The 17,419-nt window shown below is 51.1% G+C and overlaps 1 protein-coding gene across 1 annotated transcript in view; it reads left to right on the top strand.

Moving 5' to 3' along the window:
• The window catches only part of FBRSL1 (fibrosin like 1), a 318,374-nt gene that overhangs the window by 83,789 nt on the left and 217,166 nt on the right, over window positions 1–17,419 (top strand). The window contains 1 exon segment of the mRNA XM_021004315.2: window positions 6,207–6,410. Coding sequence (XP_020859974.1) covers window positions 6,207–6,410 — 204 coding nt within the window.

Below are 17,419 nucleotides of genomic sequence, written 5' to 3'. Positions count from 1 at the left end.
TGTGCTGTACTACTTGCAGACATTGGCCTCTACTCTCGGTACTGACCACACCTTGGGCTCAGGGTGGCAGCGATCGCACACTGAACAAGCTTTTCACCAGCAAGCTCCGTAGGAATGGCCAGACATTTGGAGCTCTGGTCTAGCAGACATCTGGAGTAGTTGAGCAAGATGGTGCCAGGTCCAAGTTGTCTACCCACTTGTCTGGCCTAGGGGTAGGCTGATGGTCGTGGCGTGGGTGGGGCAAGTGCTGCCTTCTGCTTGACAGAGAGAGAGGGAGCATTCCCTCGGGGCCTGGGCTTGGGGGGCAGGGCGGAGCTGAGGGTCAAGATACAGACCTGTCTGAGGCCAACAGCTCCCGGGGCATGCTATTAAGCATGGTGTGGAAGTGATTGGCCAAGGGATGAGGATTTTTTTTAAGGGGATCATATGTGTGCCCCGTGGAATGCTGCCAGCCAGCGCCTCAGTGCTTTGCAGAAGGAAAGAGTTCCCTTGTTCTTGGCTCCAGCAGAGAGGGCTCTGTGTATGTGCTGGGGGAGGAGGCATCCTCTTCCCTGACCCAACTGGAGAGGAGCCCCTTCCCTTCAGGGCCAGCACTGGACCGCTTCATGACCAGGCCCCCAGCTCAGCCTGAAGAGAGACACCGGGACTCACTGGGCCGTAGATTTAGAGGTAGGAAAGACCTCAAGGGCCATGAGTCCACACCCCCTCCTCATTTTACAGATGAGGAAACTGAGGTTCAAAATGACATAAGCCATAAATAGCAGAATCATAATTTGAACCCAAATCTATTGGGCCCAAGTCCAGTACCCTTTCTACTATACCAGGCTGGTTCCTGGAGTTTCCTTCAGGGTGGTTAGGGAAAGGGGGAAGTCAGAAAGGGAGTCAGCATTAATATCGAACTTACTGTATGTGCCAGACACTGTGCTGAGCGCTATTTTTTAAGCCAACTTCATCTCATTTAATCCTCACAATAACCCTGCATTGTAGGTGCTACTAGGTAGCATTGGGTAGTTTCTATTCAATTAGATTTATCAAGCTGAGGCAACATGGTGTAGTAGATAGGGCACTCAATTTGGAGTCTGAAAGACCGGGGTTCAAATCCTCCCTCAGAATTTTAGCTTTATGATTCTGGGTGAATCACTTTTGGTCTCAGTTTCCTCATCTATAACATGATGGCATCGGACCCTGTTCCACCATGGAGTTCTTGCCTCACAGTATTCTGTGAGCATTGCTTTCACAAGTATTTGAAGGGTCGCCTGTCCTGTGGAAGAGGTGTGTTAGCCTGGATTTGTCTGGCCCCTGAGGGCAGAACAGGGAGGGCAAGGTGGAGTATTGGAATGAGGGAAAACTAAAAGTTATAGCCACCCCATGGTGGGATGGACTGCTGGAAGGTAGTAGCTTCTGCCCAGCCTGCAGGTGGGATTCTCTCTGAGGTATAGGTTGGACCAAAGGACCACTAAGTTCTGAATTCTTTGATTGTGTGATTCTGAAAATAGAAGGAGCCCAAGGTGAGTGGGTGTGTCATTGAGGCAATTGACCAACATTTACTTAGCTCACCCGCTCTTTGTCAGGCCCTGTGCCCAGGCATGAGAAGGCCACACCCTCCACTAGAGCCAGGTTTTCCCTCCAGCTCAGTCAGCTCTCTGGAAGAGAATTAGATCTGGAGAAAATTCCGACTGGTTTCCTTCTTTTCAACCACTAACAGGGCCTACTTTTCCGTAATTTCCAAGGATGGGGATGAGGTTCTTGGGCGTGGCCACTAAAGGTCCTGTCCCAAATGATGCTGGGTTCTTGTTGGCCCTGACCAGTGATACTTTTAGTGTGGAGTCTCCCTGGCACTCAGGCCTTTCCTGTTCCCATTTTACGTGCATCTCCCCACCAGGGAAGGGGACCGCAAGGTCAGTGTGACCTGATGGCAGTAGGCATGCCAATTCCCTTAGGCTGCCCCAGGGAAAAGGCAGTGGTTATCATAACTGATGCTTCTGCAGCACCAGAATGTCTGTTGCTCCAGTGGGAGTCTGACAATCTGTGTGCTCCCTGGATCCCTCAGACCAGCCTGGCCCTGCTCTGGAGTCCTTCTAAAGTGGATTTAGTCATGTTGGACTCTTCATGACTCCACTTGGGGGTTTCTTGCCAAAGACCCTTGCCCCAGGGTCACACAGCTAGTAAGCGTCTGAGGCTGCACTTGAACTCAGGTCTTCATGACGCCAGGTCCAGTTTTGTGTCCTGAGAATCCTTGCCTCCAGGATATTTTCTTTCTTTCTTTCTTTCTTTCTTTTCTTTCTTTCTTTCTTTCTTTCTTTCTTTCTTTCTTTGGCAGTATGGTGAAGCGGCGTGCCCAGGGTCACACAGCTAGTAAGTGTCAACTGTCTGAGGTCCTGAATTCAGAGCCAGTACTCTATCCACTGAGCCATCTAACTGCCCCTTGGATATCTTTTATTATCAATATTTTTTCCTGTGTTTTCATTTTTCCAGGATTGCTTTCTGAATTGGGATTCTGTGTTAAGGCCACCCTCTAAGAACTTGCAGAAAGAATGATCTTGGCATGCTTTGGTACTGGTCTTATTAACTGGGGTCTGATTAATGAGCATTGTGTTCTTCCAGGTCCTCAGGAGCAGGGCAGGGCTGATCTGATCCAGGGAACACCTTGATGGGGGGGGGGGGGTCCAGAATGGCACACCTGCAGCCTCCTGCCCCGCCCCCTCAGTTTGATCCTGCTCTGGACTTCTCTCACTCCACCCGTGTACATGGCAGCTGGTGCTGGGTCTCCCAGGCTTCTCCCGAGTCTCTAAACTGGAAAGTTTTCTGTGAGCTCTTGGGCTGGACTTTTCTACGTGGATTCCCTTCCCCAAGTGCCCACAGGCCTCTGACTTAGCACAGTGCTAGGCACATAATAAGAGCTTAATAAATGTTAGTCTGCTCTGGGTCTGTCTCTCTGCCTGCACTCATGTATCTATTCCTCTATCCATCCATATATCTTTCTACATCCATCCAGCTATATGTCTGTCTATCCATCCATCTCTCTCTCTCTCTGGACCTGGACGGGCTAATGTATTTGTTTTTTCTTGACTTTCTTGATCATTTCTTCATCTGATGTTCTCTTCCTACCCCCTCCTCCCATCTCCCTCTTGCCCCTTCCCCCCTCCCTCCCTCAATTTTATTCTAATTGTTACTGAGCTGGGCTGGTCTACTTCCATTCATTCCTTCATCTTGTGGAGAGCCTTAGGGAGCTCCCAGGTGAGGAAAGTCTCTCTGCCAGTGTAGGGGGACCCCTTCTCTGCTATTTATAATTTTAGGAAGCTGCTTAGACCTGTTCCCTTGCCTGGTATCATACAGCCAGTATATGTCAGAGGTGGAACTTGAATCCAGAGGTCAGCTTTCTATCCATTTTGCCTCACTCCCTCTCCACAACATGTGTGTTTAAACATTAATGCAGAATACTATACCAGGTGATTTCCAGAGGGGGCGGGAAGACAAGAGCAGCTTGGGGAGGAGGGAGGAATCAGAATAGGCTTCTGGTAGGAGGTGGCACTGGAGCTGAGCTTTGAAGAAAGCCAGGAATTGTAGGAGGCAGAGGTGAAGGGGATCACCCAGTCATGGTGGTAAAGGAGACAGCCTCGTGCCCAGGGACCCGAGATGGAATGTTGTGGAGGAGGGGCAGCAAGGAGGCCTGTTCATACTTCCCCAGGGCACAGCCCTCACTACCTAGTTAGGGAATTGGTGAATCTTTGTGATTTTCATTGGGTTAAGGATGGATGATGGTGGTGATGATGGTGCCTGTAGCTCTTTAAGGTTTACAAAGGGCTATGCATGTGTTATCTCATTTGATTCTCACAACAGACCTGAAAGGTCAGTGCTGTTATTGTCCCCCCTCCCCCATTTTAGAGGTGGATAAACTGAGGCAGACAAAGGTGAAATGACTCTCCCAGGGTCACACAGCTAGTAAGTAGTTATCTAATTTGAACTTTGGTGTTCCTGTCTCCAAGTCCACCACTATTCCCCCTCCCCACCTTGCTGGCTACAGAATGCTTTCTAAAGGCGCGCCTCCAAGGGCAGACCCCTCCCCACCGGAAAAGAGGGGAACAAGGCTCGGAATGGACACACAGGGAACCCAGAGAAGGTTTAGGGGTGAGCTCCTGTGGACTCTGCAGGGAAGAGGATTGACTGAGCGTTTGAATCATCTGCGTGTGGGTCCATTTTAGCACCTGGGCATTAGGATTTTGCCAAGGGTACACTAATAACCCTCTTGGTCCCTCCTTCTGGGATTTCCACATTTGAGTGTTTTCTTAGGAAGCCTGCAGATGCAGGGATTAATAGAGACGGTCGCCACTGGATTTTCAGGGCCGCCTCCCTGGAGGCCAGCTGCCTCTCCTACTGGGGTCTAGGGAAGTGGAACCAGAAAGTGGGTGGTAGGGACAGGGCTGAGCTTACAAGTACTGAGGACTGGTTAGTGGGTTTCCTCAGCTGATGTCCAGTGACAGGAAGGCCCAGTTGCTGGTGGGAGTAGTTGTAGATTTCAGAAATTGATACCCAGTGACAGAAAAGGCCCAGCTAGTGTTTCAGGCATTGAGAAAGTGGGACCCCAGAATACTGGGGGAAGGGTTCAGGGTGGGAGTGAGTGACCAGAAGGGGTATGGATTTGGAATCTGGAAACAGACATGGGTTCGGAGAGGCCCCTTCTCTCATCCATATCCATGTCCTGCATCAGAAAAGGCCTAGGTTCCTTAGTCTCAGTAAGTAACCTCACTCTCAGCAGGGAAGGGACGGCACTCGAGCTGGACTGCCCAATAGATCCAGGCTCCCCTCTGTTCATTGATTTCCTGGTTTGCTGTGTGTCCAGCTGTGACTCCAGCCTAGTTGTGGATGCTCCTGACTTGTGAGCCAAGAAGGGAGGGGAGCCAAAGCATGCCTGTGCCTGCCCTAGGAACCCAGGGATGGGGGGGGGGAGTGGATGGTGATGATGGTGACAAAGACAGTGTCCCCTCCTCTACTCTAGGGGAGGAGGGATGAGACTGGGAGCAGTTATCCACAGTGGGGTCAGGCTGATAAAGCTGGTGCCTGTCTCTACGAATTCTTCATTTCGTAACGGGGGGGATGAGGAAAGGGAGGTAAGAAGCATTTATATGGCACCTACTGTGTGCCAGGCACCATGCTAAGGGTTAGGGTTAGGCATTTGGGGTTAGTGACTTGCCCGGGGTCACACAGCTAGTAAGTGTCAAGTGTTTGAGGCTGGATTTGAACACAGGTCCTCCTGACTCCAAGACTGGCGCTCTATCCACTGTGCCACCTAGCTGCCCCTCTCCTCATCTGTCCAAGATCACACAGCCAATCAGTAGCAGGGACTGAATTTGACTCAGGTCTTCCAAGCCACATGGCCAATGTTTGGGTTCTTTCTGATTCACCCAGTTATTTTGTGAGGCAGCATCAAATCTTATTAGCGAGTCTTGTCAAATTCCCATCTAGACGGATATGAGTCACTTAACCTCTGTCTACCTCAGTTTCCTAATCTACAAAATAGGGATAATGCTCCCTGGGGTAGAAAGGAGAAAGGAACAAGTATTTATTAAGGGCCTGTTATGTTCCAGGCGCTTTACAGGATCTCATTTGATCCTCATGACAGCCTTGTGAAGTAGGTGCTGTTATTATCCCCATTTTACAGCTGGGGAAACTGAGGTAGACAGCAGTGAATGACTTGCTCAAGCTAGTAAATGTCTGAGGCTGGATTGGAACTCGGGTCGTCCTGGCTCCAGGCTCTACCCTGTGTGCCGAGACTCAAAGGGTGTCGTCCTAAAGACCAAATGCATGTGCTTTGCTAACCTTGTGATTCTGTCTAAATAGGATACGTATCAAAGCAGGGTCTTGAACGCCAGGTCAGCTCTCTATTCCTTTTTTTTTTTTTTTAAGGCAGTTGGGGTTAAGTGACTTGCCCAGGGTCTCACACAGCTAGTAAGTGTCAAGTATTTCATCTGAGGTCAGATTTGAACTCAGGCCCTCCTGACTTCAGGGCCAGTGCTCTGTCCACTGCGCCACCTAGCTGCCTCACAGTTTCCACTTTGTCTTCATGTTGCTACATAAGTAAATATCAGTTAATATTTGGGGAGCAGTGAGAGCCTTGATTTACATTGATGGGATTTTTGGGGTACAGCAGTCTTTCTGCAGTGTCTCATTGCACTCACCCTCCCTCTGCTTTCTGTCCTCCCCTGCAGAAGGACATGGCCCTGAAGCCCCAGGAACGGAAAGAAAAGTGGGAGCGACCTGCCAGCAAGAAGGCCCGAGAATCAGAAAACTGTCCCTCGGCAGAGCCCAGTGAGAACGGACACGGCCCCCGGGAGCCAGGGAACTCAGAACGGGAGGCAGAGCGGGCCAGCGATCGAGCGAAGAAGAAGATCCCATTCCAGCTCTCCACTCAGGTAGGCAGGTGTCCTCACTGCGCTGTGGGGGCTGGGAGAGAATGGGGGACCCCCTCTCGGGGGCCCTGCAGGTAGGAGAATGGGGGGAAGCCGTGGCTGTAACAGCTTGGTAGGGGCAGTCTTGATGAGTCAGAGACCTGGGAGTCTGGCGGCTGTGAGAGCTAAAGCCCCAGGATGTGGGGGCAAGGCCTGGGAGAAGAAGGGGGGCGCAGGGACCAGCAGAGCCCAGGCAGGAGGAGGAAGGAGGAGCTGCCAGCCCCCGGCAGTGGCAGGGGAAGTGTAATCAGTAGGCACTTAGTAAATATTCATCGTACCGTAACATATTATGTTGGGATCCGTGAATCCTGACCCCCATTTCCTCCTAATGATCCCGTGAGATGAGCCAGAGATGGTCTGTAGAGAAGCAGTGACCTGTTCTCTGCCTGCAGTTTATCATCCGTGAAAGCACTTGGGTCTCATCTTTTTCCGCCGGGCTCTGGGAGCCTGGCCCGGCCCCTGGGCATCCTCCTCCCTTCGTCCCCAGGAGCCGGCCGGACTGCTTGGTCTTGGGAAGTGGGTTAAAGTGCCCAGGCCTTTGGAGTCAGATTCCTGGTCACCTGTTAGGGGTGAGGGTTGGGGTGGTCCTGGGCAGCAAGGGTCCGGAGTGTTGTTGATGGGTGCATTTTAGAGCACAGCCCTCCTGAACAGAAAGCAAGCGCCTGAGTCCTGTCTTAGTGCTGGAGAGACTCTTAGATCTAAAGCAGGAGGACCCCAGAGACCACCTAGTCAACACAGATGGGGAAACTGAGGCCTGGCAAGGTTGTAGGATCATAGATGGGAAGCTAGAAGAACCTCAGAGGCCATCTCATCTAACCCCTCAGTTTGCAGATGAGGACACTGAGGTCCAGGGGGGTGACTCGCCCAAGGTCATGGGGTAGATTGGAGCCCAGGGACACGCAGCAAGGGTTCCCCGCCCATGAATCAGGATCCCTTTGAGCTTCTGGAGGGGGAAGCAACAGAGTGTGAACCTCCCCGGTCTCTGTAGAGCAGTGGCTTTGGCAGCCGCCGGGCCCAGGGTGCCCCTTCCCACGGCCAAGGTCTGCTTCTGCTCCTGCTCCTCTGGGGCTGGGCCGCTCACCAGCCGCACTCTCCGCACTCTGGCTTGTTTCCCTAATGCCCAGGCTGGCAGGACTCTGGCTTCTGTGCCTGCTGCCCCAGGGGGCCCCTGTTCTTGCTGAGCCTTTAATTCTGCTCCCAGCCTTAGGCCTGATGGGCCAACGACTACGTCTTTGCCCTTGGAGCGGCTCAGGAGGCCAAAGACATTCGGGGTAATGGGCCTGGTTTTAGAACAGCCTGGCTTCGGATTACAGGACCTCGGCAGGGAGGGGGTGTGCCTCGGGCAGCCCTGGGGAGTCCAGTAGCCATGCCAAGTCTTTGGGGGTGGGGTGGGATTTGTGTAGTCATCAGCGCCTTTGGGTGGGTGCGGGCTGCGAAACCGGCCTTGTGACCATCCATCACTGTCTGTTGGTGCTTATGGGAGCTCAGCCCCAAAGCTGCCTTATGTCTGGCTGTTTCCCCTCCCCAGTGCCCCTGCTGCTAGTGATCTCCCCCAAAACTACACGTGGGGGGGGGTAAGCTCCAGGGCTGCTTCCCTTTTCTTCTTCTGTCAGCACCTTGCATGCCTGGCACGTGGTATTTGCTTAATAAATATTTTTGCCTTAATTGGCTTCAAGCTAAGGTGTAGCGCTGACCCCGAAAGAGGACGGGCTTAGGAGAGACCAGAACCCAGAACTACAAACTGTTCAGCAGTTAAGGTTCTGGTAGAGAGGCTGCTGTGCATGTAGGTAGATGTCTGGAAAGGAACCACTGAATCTGATCCTGGCACTTTGCAAGAAGCCTTGTGGGGTAATAGAACATGCAAGTAGAGAAAGAGGCCCCGGGTTTGAGTCTTGATTCCGTCACCGACTGTGTGACCTTGGGTAAATCACTTCTTAGCCGGGGAGTAATAATAGCACCTACCTCCCAGGGCTGTGAGGACCCGGTGAGATATTTATATAATTGCTTTACAAGCCTTAATATTCTATATACATCTCACCTGCCACTATGGCATTGTTATTATTATCGTTATTGTTAGTATTATTGCTGTTCCGGATGAGCAAACAGAGCCAGAGAGGTGCAGAATGGGACCCGGGGCCTGGGACGCCAAAGTTCTCTCCACTGTATCTTAGATGACATCTTGTGGAACAGCAGGTTTAAGAGGAATCTCATTTGGGACTGGAAAGCCTCGTTTTTAATACCCATGTCTCAGCTATAAATGGTACCCACACGCATTCACGTATGTACAGCCATACACGTGGGCACATGTATATGCACGCACCCACACATGTGCAGGGAGATTCATGGAGTCCTGATTCAAAGGACCCAGCAGAGAGACTGGTAGTGGCCGCGTTAAGACATTCTAACAGTCAGTCGACAAACGTTTCTTAATTGCCTGCTGTTTGTTCAGCCTGGAATAAAATGACAAAGAATGGAATGGTTTCTGCCTAGGAGGAGTTGTTGGGGACCTGAAAACAGATTCTGTACTGATTGATTGCTGCGTGAAATGTGTCACAATTGAACAGGGCCAGGCGGTCAAGAGCTGGGCCCAACAGTGGCTTCCCGCTTGAGGCAGGACTGGGGATCGGTGGCGTCTCTCCTGACAGCGGATTTTGGTGCTTGCTTGAGCAAAGGAGGACCACCGCCCTCTTGTTTTTCTAGTCGTGTATCGGCAGGTATCCCCCTAGTAGACTACATGCTACCTCAGAGCAGGCTTAATTTATTTTATCCTTGTGTCTCCTACTCCCGGGACAGTTTAGTTTGTTTTTGGAGGACCAGACCAGTTAGAATTCCTTCAGTGCAGGGAACTCTGCCATTTTAGAGTGGGGGGGGTACTTAGCTGTTAGAGAGAGGTTGCATGACTTCTTGTATGTGTCAGCAGAATTTGATCTCAGACCTTACTAACGATGAAACAGGCTCTCTGTCCACTATACCCCTTCTCTCTGTCACTGTATCCCTTCTTAATTACCCCTTGGTAATTAAGGGAAACACAGAGACCAGAAGGAAGATCTTGGTTACCATAGTAGATGCAATTAAGTGATACAGTGGTAGATCACTGGGCCTAGAGTCAGGAAGACCTGAGTTCAGATCCTTCTCAGACACTTCCTTGCCTCAATTTTCTCATCTGTAAAATGGGGTTAATAATAGCACCTACCTACCAAAGTTGTTGCAAGGATCAACTGAGATCCCATATGTAAACTGCTTCGCAAACATTGGCGCTCTCTATAAATGCGAACTATTATTATTACATGCAGTACTGGGGCCACGGTTGTGAAGAGCAAAGCGCTGTGGAATCTTTAGACAACTAGACTTATTCTTGTATCCAGCGCCCTTCCCCTTTCGCATTAGAATAACTGGTGAAAATGCTGTCTCCCTCAAGCGGTAGGTCCAACAGTGAGCAAGTCTATAACCAGCTGTGATTACTGTTACTGCTGCTACTGATCCCACTCCTGATTAGTAATACTAATTATTATTAACTAGCAGTACTACTAATTATACTCCTACTAGAAGTACTACTACTTATTGTTACTAGTACTTATTAATAATAATAATACTAATTATTTTTTACCAGTGCTGCTAATTGTCATTGCTAGTCCTGCTTCTAATTATTACTACTGATGCCACTACTTTCTACCACTACCAACACTCCTGCTGCTGCTGCTGCTGCTGTCACTGCCACTCAAACCCCCACCACCGTGCCATCCCATGACTGCTGCTGCGCAGAGAAGTCTGCTTTGCCCACTTGACTTGCTCAGAGGAGGTACTTGGTGTTTGTTGAATCAGTCATTGAGTTGGATGAATGAATGCAACGCAGCTGGACTAAATCAGCTCAGGACTCTTCCACCTCTCAGCCCTACTTTAGGAAGGACAGGCTTTAAGAATGGTAGCCATGATGGTGGGGGTGCTGTGTCCTGGGAAGTTTGGTTGTACAAAGTGGTGATATTTAACCCAGAGAGAAAAGACTTAGGAGGGAGCAGCTAGGTGGCGCAGTGGATAGAGCACCGGCCTTGGATTCAGGAGGACCTGAGCGTGACCCTGGGCAAGTCATTTCACCTCCATTGCCCAACCAAAAAAAAAAAGAAAAGAAAAGACTTAGGGGAGACCCAATGTCTGTCTTTTTATTACCAAAAGACTTGGTTTTGGGGGGACAATGGTGCAGACTCCTTACTTAAACTCTTTGGGTGCCATATCAAGTTTTTCAGGAAGTGCCCGGAACGTGAAGGGGGTTCTTTTGTACCACCCCTCCCCCAATCTGTTTTTCATCTTCCATTTAGCAGTTGGTCCAGCTCTTTTTCTTGGTTAGAGATAGCCCACTCCACCTATGCAGGAAGGTCTAACCTAGGCAGTGCCCCGTGCCCCTAAGATCTGTCTCGAGAGCCACTTTCCACCTTCTTTTCCCTCGTCCCACCAAGGTCTAGCCTGGGCAACATCTCCCACCTCCCAAGGTCTCTCCACTGAGGCTGGATAGGTTCCCCATTACTCAGTGGTCTAGCCTGAGCAAGGCTCTCTCCCCAGAGGTCTAACCTGGGCAGCACATCTCCTCTTCACGTGTGTTTGTCAAGAAGTCAGGTGATCCCTAGAAGCCATCCTGGGAATCCGGGTCAGTTTCTTGCCAAACCTGTTCCTGCAGTTTCTCTCTCTTCTCTTCCAGAAACTCTGGGCTCCGTTGGCTCCAGCCGTGCTGAGGCAGGAATCCGGAGCCCTGTGTTTACTTTCTTCTCCTTCCTCTCCTAAGGCATCTGGCCTCAGTTCAGTCCCAGGGATTAAGTATGACTTGGTAGTCCGGGTGCCTAGAATAATACCCAGGGGGTGAGGTTTCTGTTTTTCAAACCCTTGCCTGACTCTTTTTTCAAAGGTTGGAAATAAGATTGCCTTCATTTCCATGGTGAGCGGAGTGGTTCCCCCCACTCCTCCCCCCCACCCCATCCATTCCCTTCCTGGGGGAGGTGGGGCAGGCAAGGACAACCTCAGGCCTCCTCAAGGTCTCTGTCTTTGGAAAGTTTATCCTCCCCTCCTGACCCAGCCTGTCCCACTGGGGATATACTCCCACTGACTATGGCTTCTAATGGTCAGCTTGGGGTCCTAGGCACAAGTCCCAGCTTTCAAACCACCGACAGTGAAAGTGAGAATCTGTAGGGTGGCTTGTGGGTTCAGCCTCTCCTCTCCCTCTGCCCCCCAGACCCCCTACAGAGGTGGTGGGGGAATTACTTTGTGTCCAGGCCAGACTCCAATGGTTCGACGGTTCCAGATGTTTGCCCAGAAATGCAGCTGCTTTTCTGTTCAGTAATTCGGTCCCTCCCTCGATGACTGGGTCAATGAGGAGTTTCTTTTGAGGGAAACAAAAGCGTCTTGTTTTCAGGCCTGCACTTTAAAACCCAGCTGGGGTTTGGGCTGCTTGGGGGGATGGGGCAGCATAGTTCAGAGGCCTGTGGGTGAATGGGAGACGTGTGCCCTCCCACACTTGAGGAGCATGTGCACAGAAGATGCGTGTGCATCCCTGGCTTGGGACCAACATGGGAGTGTGGGCAGATCTGAGCCAGAACAGGGCTGGATGGGTCAGGCCCGAACCGAAGGTAGTCAAGTCAGCTGAAGTCCCTGGTCAAGTGAGAGGGGTATCAGAGGGATCTGTAGTCAGAGGAGCTGGGTTCAAATCCTTCCTGCTACTTTTGAACTTGATGCAACCTTGGACAAGTTTTCATACACACACACACACACACACACACACACACACACACACACCCCTCTTAGGATTTCTGTTCCTTATCTGTGAGGACTGGATGACCACTGAGGTTTCCCCTAGGTCTAGATCTAAGATCTTGTGTTCCACTGCTACCCCTGGAGTTATAGGACCTGGGTTCAAATCTTCCTTCTGAAACTACCCTCACCTTTCTTCCCCTTTGGTCTCTTGTCTAAAATGGGGGTGAGGGGCAGCTAGGTGATGCAGTGGATAGAGCACTGGCCCTGAAGTCAGGAGTACCTGAGTTCAAATCCGGCCTCAGACCAAACACTTGACACACTTACTAGCTGTGTGACCCTGGGCAAGTCACTTAACCCCAATTGCCCCCCAAAAAAAGGTTTAAAATGGGGGTGGATTGGACTGGCTCACTTCCCAGCCCCCCATCTCTGATGTTCTGGCCCCTGCTTCCATAACCTGGCTTTATTGATACTCCTGTGTGGTGTGAAGCCGGTGCTGGCCAGAAATACAGCCTTCCTTCCCAAGATGTAGGCTCCATGCAGGCCTGGGGGGAGGAAGGGCAGTCTACTAGGACCCCCTGTCCTTAGCTCTGGGCCCCTGACACCTGCTCTCTCCTTGGCTGGACCTGGGGGAAGCACAGGCATGGGGTGTCAGTCAAGTCAGGCCACCAAGGCATGGGCCAGAAAACCAGACATCGTGTCCAGTGAACATTGTCATTCATGTTGTAAAAATAACATAAATAGTAGGGATAAGGACTCCATCTGTGATTTCATTGGAATAAGGAAACGCCTCTACCAGTGCGAGTTGGCACCTTCTCCACAATTTGGGGTGCCCTGTGATAAAGCTCTGGTCATTCCGCCCTCTTTATATGTGCATAGGCCTCCAGCTCTGAGCTGGGGGCTAACAATGAGGGATCAGAGCTAAAGTCAGGATCACAGAATTGGAGAGTCAGAAGGGATTCCAGGGCCATCTTGTCCATCCCTGAGGAATTCCCCCTGACACACATCTGCAGGTGGTCAGTCCCTGCCTGGCCCCCATGGCGTCTGCTCCAGCGTAGAGGGCAGCTGTGGTCATCCGCGTGTGCACACCCAAAGGCCCCATCCCCTCTCAGCCCTGGCCTGTCTCCGTGCTGGCAGTCACTTTATTCAAGGGCTGCACTCATGTGAGATAAGCATGCCTGCCTTCATTCAGCAAATATTTATTAAGCATACCTATGGTGGACGGGCCTGGGCCTGGGCCTGCTACTCCCACAGGCACCTCCCTAGCTCTGGAGGCCCTCCTCATCTGGCCTCAGTGCCTCATTCCAGCCACACTCCACTCAGGCTGCCAAAGGATTGGCCATCTCTAAGGGGCCTTAGACTCTCTCAACCCCAACTCAGTAAATTCTAGGGGTTCCCTGCCTCAAACATGTTGTTAACTTGTTTGACAGTCATGTCTGACTCTTCCTGACCCCATTTGGGGTTTTCTTGGCAGAGATGCTGGAGTGGTTTACCATTCCCTTCTCCAGCTCATTTTACAGATGAGGAAACTGAGGCAGACAGGGTTAAGTGACTTGCCCAGGGCCACCCAGCTAGTATGTGTCCGAGGCCAGATTTGAACTTGGGTCCTCCTGTCTCCAGGGCTGGCGCTGTAACCACTGTGCCATCTAGCTGCCCTATCTCAAATATAAAAGGCCCTAATTTGACGTTGAAAGCCCTTCACATCCTGGCGCCCTCCTCCCTTTCCATTCTAAGTACACTGTACCTCCTTCGCGTCACCTCCCCTCCCTAGGCCTTTGCATCGGCTGTGCCATACCCTGTCTTCTCCTCCTGTCTGCCTACTGGCTCCCCTGGCTTCCTTCAGGGCCCCAGTTTTGTAGGGAAGACTTTCCTTGTCCTCTCCAGCTTCCACAGGCCACCTGCAGGCTGCTTGATCTTCCATTAGAATGCAGACTCCTTGAAGGCAGCTTCTGTATCTTTGTATCTCCAGCACTTGGGACAGCACCTCACACATAGCATGGGATTAATAAATACTGATTGATTGATTGATTGATTGATTAACTGAGACCAAATGGATAGAGCTCTGGGTCTGGAGTTAGGAAGGCTTGAATTCCCATCTGGCCTCACACAGTCTCTAGCTGTGTGACCTTGGACAGGTTCCTTGATCTGGCTGCCTCAGTCTGCCCAACTGTAAAACAGGGATTGCTACCTCCCACGGTTGTTGTGAAAATCAAATGAGATACTCTTTGCAAGGTGCTTAGCACAGTGCCGGGCACATAGTGCTATAGAATGCTCGTTCCCCCTCCCTCTTTCTCCAGCCATGAAGTTATGGTCTTTGCCCCCAGTTTCTAGGAGGAGGCTAAGCCACAAACAGCTGTGATAGTGCCTGTCCTTACAGAGTTGCCGGAGGCCTTTGTGAGGGTGGTAAGGTAAAATTTTACCTGCCAGGAGAAGGAGGGAAAGTTTCCCGGAGAAGAATTCATCCGAGTTGGGCTTTAAGTGAATTTGAAATGGGTGTAGGAAGGAGAAAGGAGAATCTTATAAGCCTAAGGGGATGAGGGTGGGGGCAGCTAGGTGGCACCATCATGTACAGAGCGTGGAGTGAGAAAGACTCTTCTTCATGAGTTCAAATCTCGCCTCAGACACTTACTAGCTGTGTGACCCTGGGCAAATCACTTAACCCTGTCTGCCTCAGTTTCTTCTGGAGGAGGAAATGGCAAACCACACTAGTATCTTTACCAAGAAAACCCCAAATGGGGTCACGAAGAGTAAGACACGACTTAACAACAGCATAGGCCTAAGGGACATTGTGAAGAAAGGCATCAGAGCTTTGTCTGTTTTGGAAGGGGGGGAGAAAAAAACCTTGAGATTTACTCAGAGAGTCCACACTAGGGAACAGGGATGAACTGTTGAGTGGAGAAACACCAGGGCCAGATCACTGTGTCAGACAGATGAGGCCGGGAGCAATCTGAAGATTACATTGGAAAGAGATGAGCATAGGTACACAGGCTGTGGAGGAGATGGCGGCATTAGTCTGGGTGGTTGGTAGTCAGGAGATGCCCTAAGGTCATGGCAGTGGGAACAGAAAGGGACTGAGAGATGGCAGGAATCAGCAGGACTGGCTCACTGGTGGGATGGGGGGCAGAGCAATTCCTTCTTGTGCCTAGGTGGAGGGCCACGGCTATGAAACACAAACTAGAATATCTGGCTTGGTTGATCTGTTTCTCTACGGTTTTCTCCCCATTCTTTTTAAACTCCCTTCTAAGATAGGGCATAATTCTCAGAGGTTTGGGAGGTGCCTAGACCCTAGAATTAGCGAAGTCAGAGGGAGGAGCAAATCAGGGAGAGTGATCATAAACTTAGCACAGCACCTGGCCTATAGTAGGCGCTTAATAAGTGTTGATTGATAGCTGGAAGGGACCTCAGAAGCCATCTGGTCCATTTCCTTCATTTGACAGATGAGGAAACAGGGTCCTAGTGAGGTCAAGCAAGTCACTGAGGTAGTAAGGGGCAGACTTGGACTTGAACCTGTGACTCTCGACTTCGAAGCCAGCACTCAGCCACAGGCCCATAGATTCAGAGGCCATCCAGCCCAGCCTTCGTTTGGCGATTGAGAAACTGAGCCTCACAGGAATTAAGCCACTTGCCTGGTGTCCCTGTAGACAGGGCAGGATTCATGCCCGGGTCCTCTGACCCCAATCCGGCAGCCTTTCCACTGTATCCATCCTCAGTGTTTGGGATTGGGAAGAAGAGGGAGGAGCTAGCAAAGGAGATTGGTTAGATGAGTGGGAGGACGGGCCTGTGTGATGTCTGAAACCTGGGGTGGACCGAGAGAGCATGCAGTGCGGCAGAAAGGGGTGGGCATCTGCATCAGAAGCTGCAGAGGAGTCAAGGAAGATGAGGACTGGATAGAAGGGAGTGGGTGATTCGAAGGTCACCGGCAAACTTTAGAGGGAACCGTTTTGGCCGAGTGGTGGGCGAGGAAACCGGGATTGCAGGCTTGTTGGAAAGAAGAATGGGATGGTTAGGAAGTGTTATCTACATTAGAGCTGTCAGTGATACCCATGCAACCTGCAATGCTTCAATTACAGCCAGAGCCAGATTACAGTGTAACTGGGAAGCATTTACAATGTAAATAAAATACAGTAGAATGTAGATAATGTTAATGTGTGGTTTTCTAAGTCAGTGTGCAGCCTGCAGGGGTCCTTATGTACCTCCTTTCTATTAGAGTTCGGTATCCATGGTCTGTTTACAGCCAGTAAATTTGGCAATGACAGAGAGGGTGGGATGCTCTAGGTACCCGGATAAGGAGGGACAGAGACAGGTTTTATTTGTTTGGAGGATACCCAATGAAGAGGGACAAAGGGGTGGTTTCTGAAACAAGGTCCCGGAGGGAGGTTTGGGAAAAAATGGGCGTGAATGCAATGTAACTTCCCCAAATTGAAATCAGAAAGATCAGGTTCAGCCACAGTTTTGCCTTTACTACCCACGTGACCTCGGGCAAATTCACCCAGCCTCTCTGAGAGGGCCTCATTTTCTTCCAGTTTAAAAAAAAATAGGGATCTGTACTAGGTGGAGGGGAGGAGATAATCATGGATAGCACCTACTATGTGCTAAGCACTTTGCAAATATTATTTCATTTGATTAGATGGACTCGGGCCTTTGCCAGCTCCGAGACAGTGATCTTTGGAGAAGTCCTGGATTAGGTTGGTAGGAGATATGGGACAAGAGGTTGAGACAGGTGCATTGCCCTCCCCTGGTGTGAAGGCTTGTGGGGGAGGGGACCTACTGGACAGGTCACTACCCTCTGTGGCTCATTCAGTTGAGCTGCCCCTTTCTGTCCATGTGTGAGTTATGCCGTAGGATCTTGGTACAGAGCACAGGGAGGAGGGTGGGGGCAGCTGAGCTGAGGAGGAGTGAAAAGAGGGGGTGGGCACAGCCAAAGAGGACACGGACTCTCCTCTCCCTCCTTCATCCTCTCCTCCTCCTCTTCCTCCCCCTCCTCCCCTCCCCCGTTTCCTCTCTCCCCTCCCCCCCCTTTCGGTTACACTTGTCCCATGGGCCCTCCAGGCTGGGGTCCCCAGGATGTCAGCTTGGGGCAGTGCAGGAGCCTGGCACGATCTGGAGGCGCAGAGGAGCTGGGTTCCAGTGCTGCCTGCCAACCTGTCTGACCTTGAGCTAGCCAGCCCTTCCCTGAGTCTGTGGCCTCCTGTGAGCTGGCAGTGGATGCCCTCTGAGGGGACATCGGATCTCTTGAGGTT

This window comes from Phascolarctos cinereus, unplaced genomic scaffold (assembly GCF_003287225.1).
Source record: "Phascolarctos cinereus isolate Bilbo 61053 unplaced genomic scaffold, phaCin_HiC Scaffold_4;HRSCAF=312, whole genome shotgun sequence".
Classification (NCBI taxonomy): Eukaryota; Metazoa; Chordata; class Mammalia; order Diprotodontia; family Phascolarctidae; genus Phascolarctos; species Phascolarctos cinereus.
The sequence above is the reverse complement of the archived record's forward strand: the minus strand, read 5'-3'. Positions and strand labels throughout refer to the sequence as shown.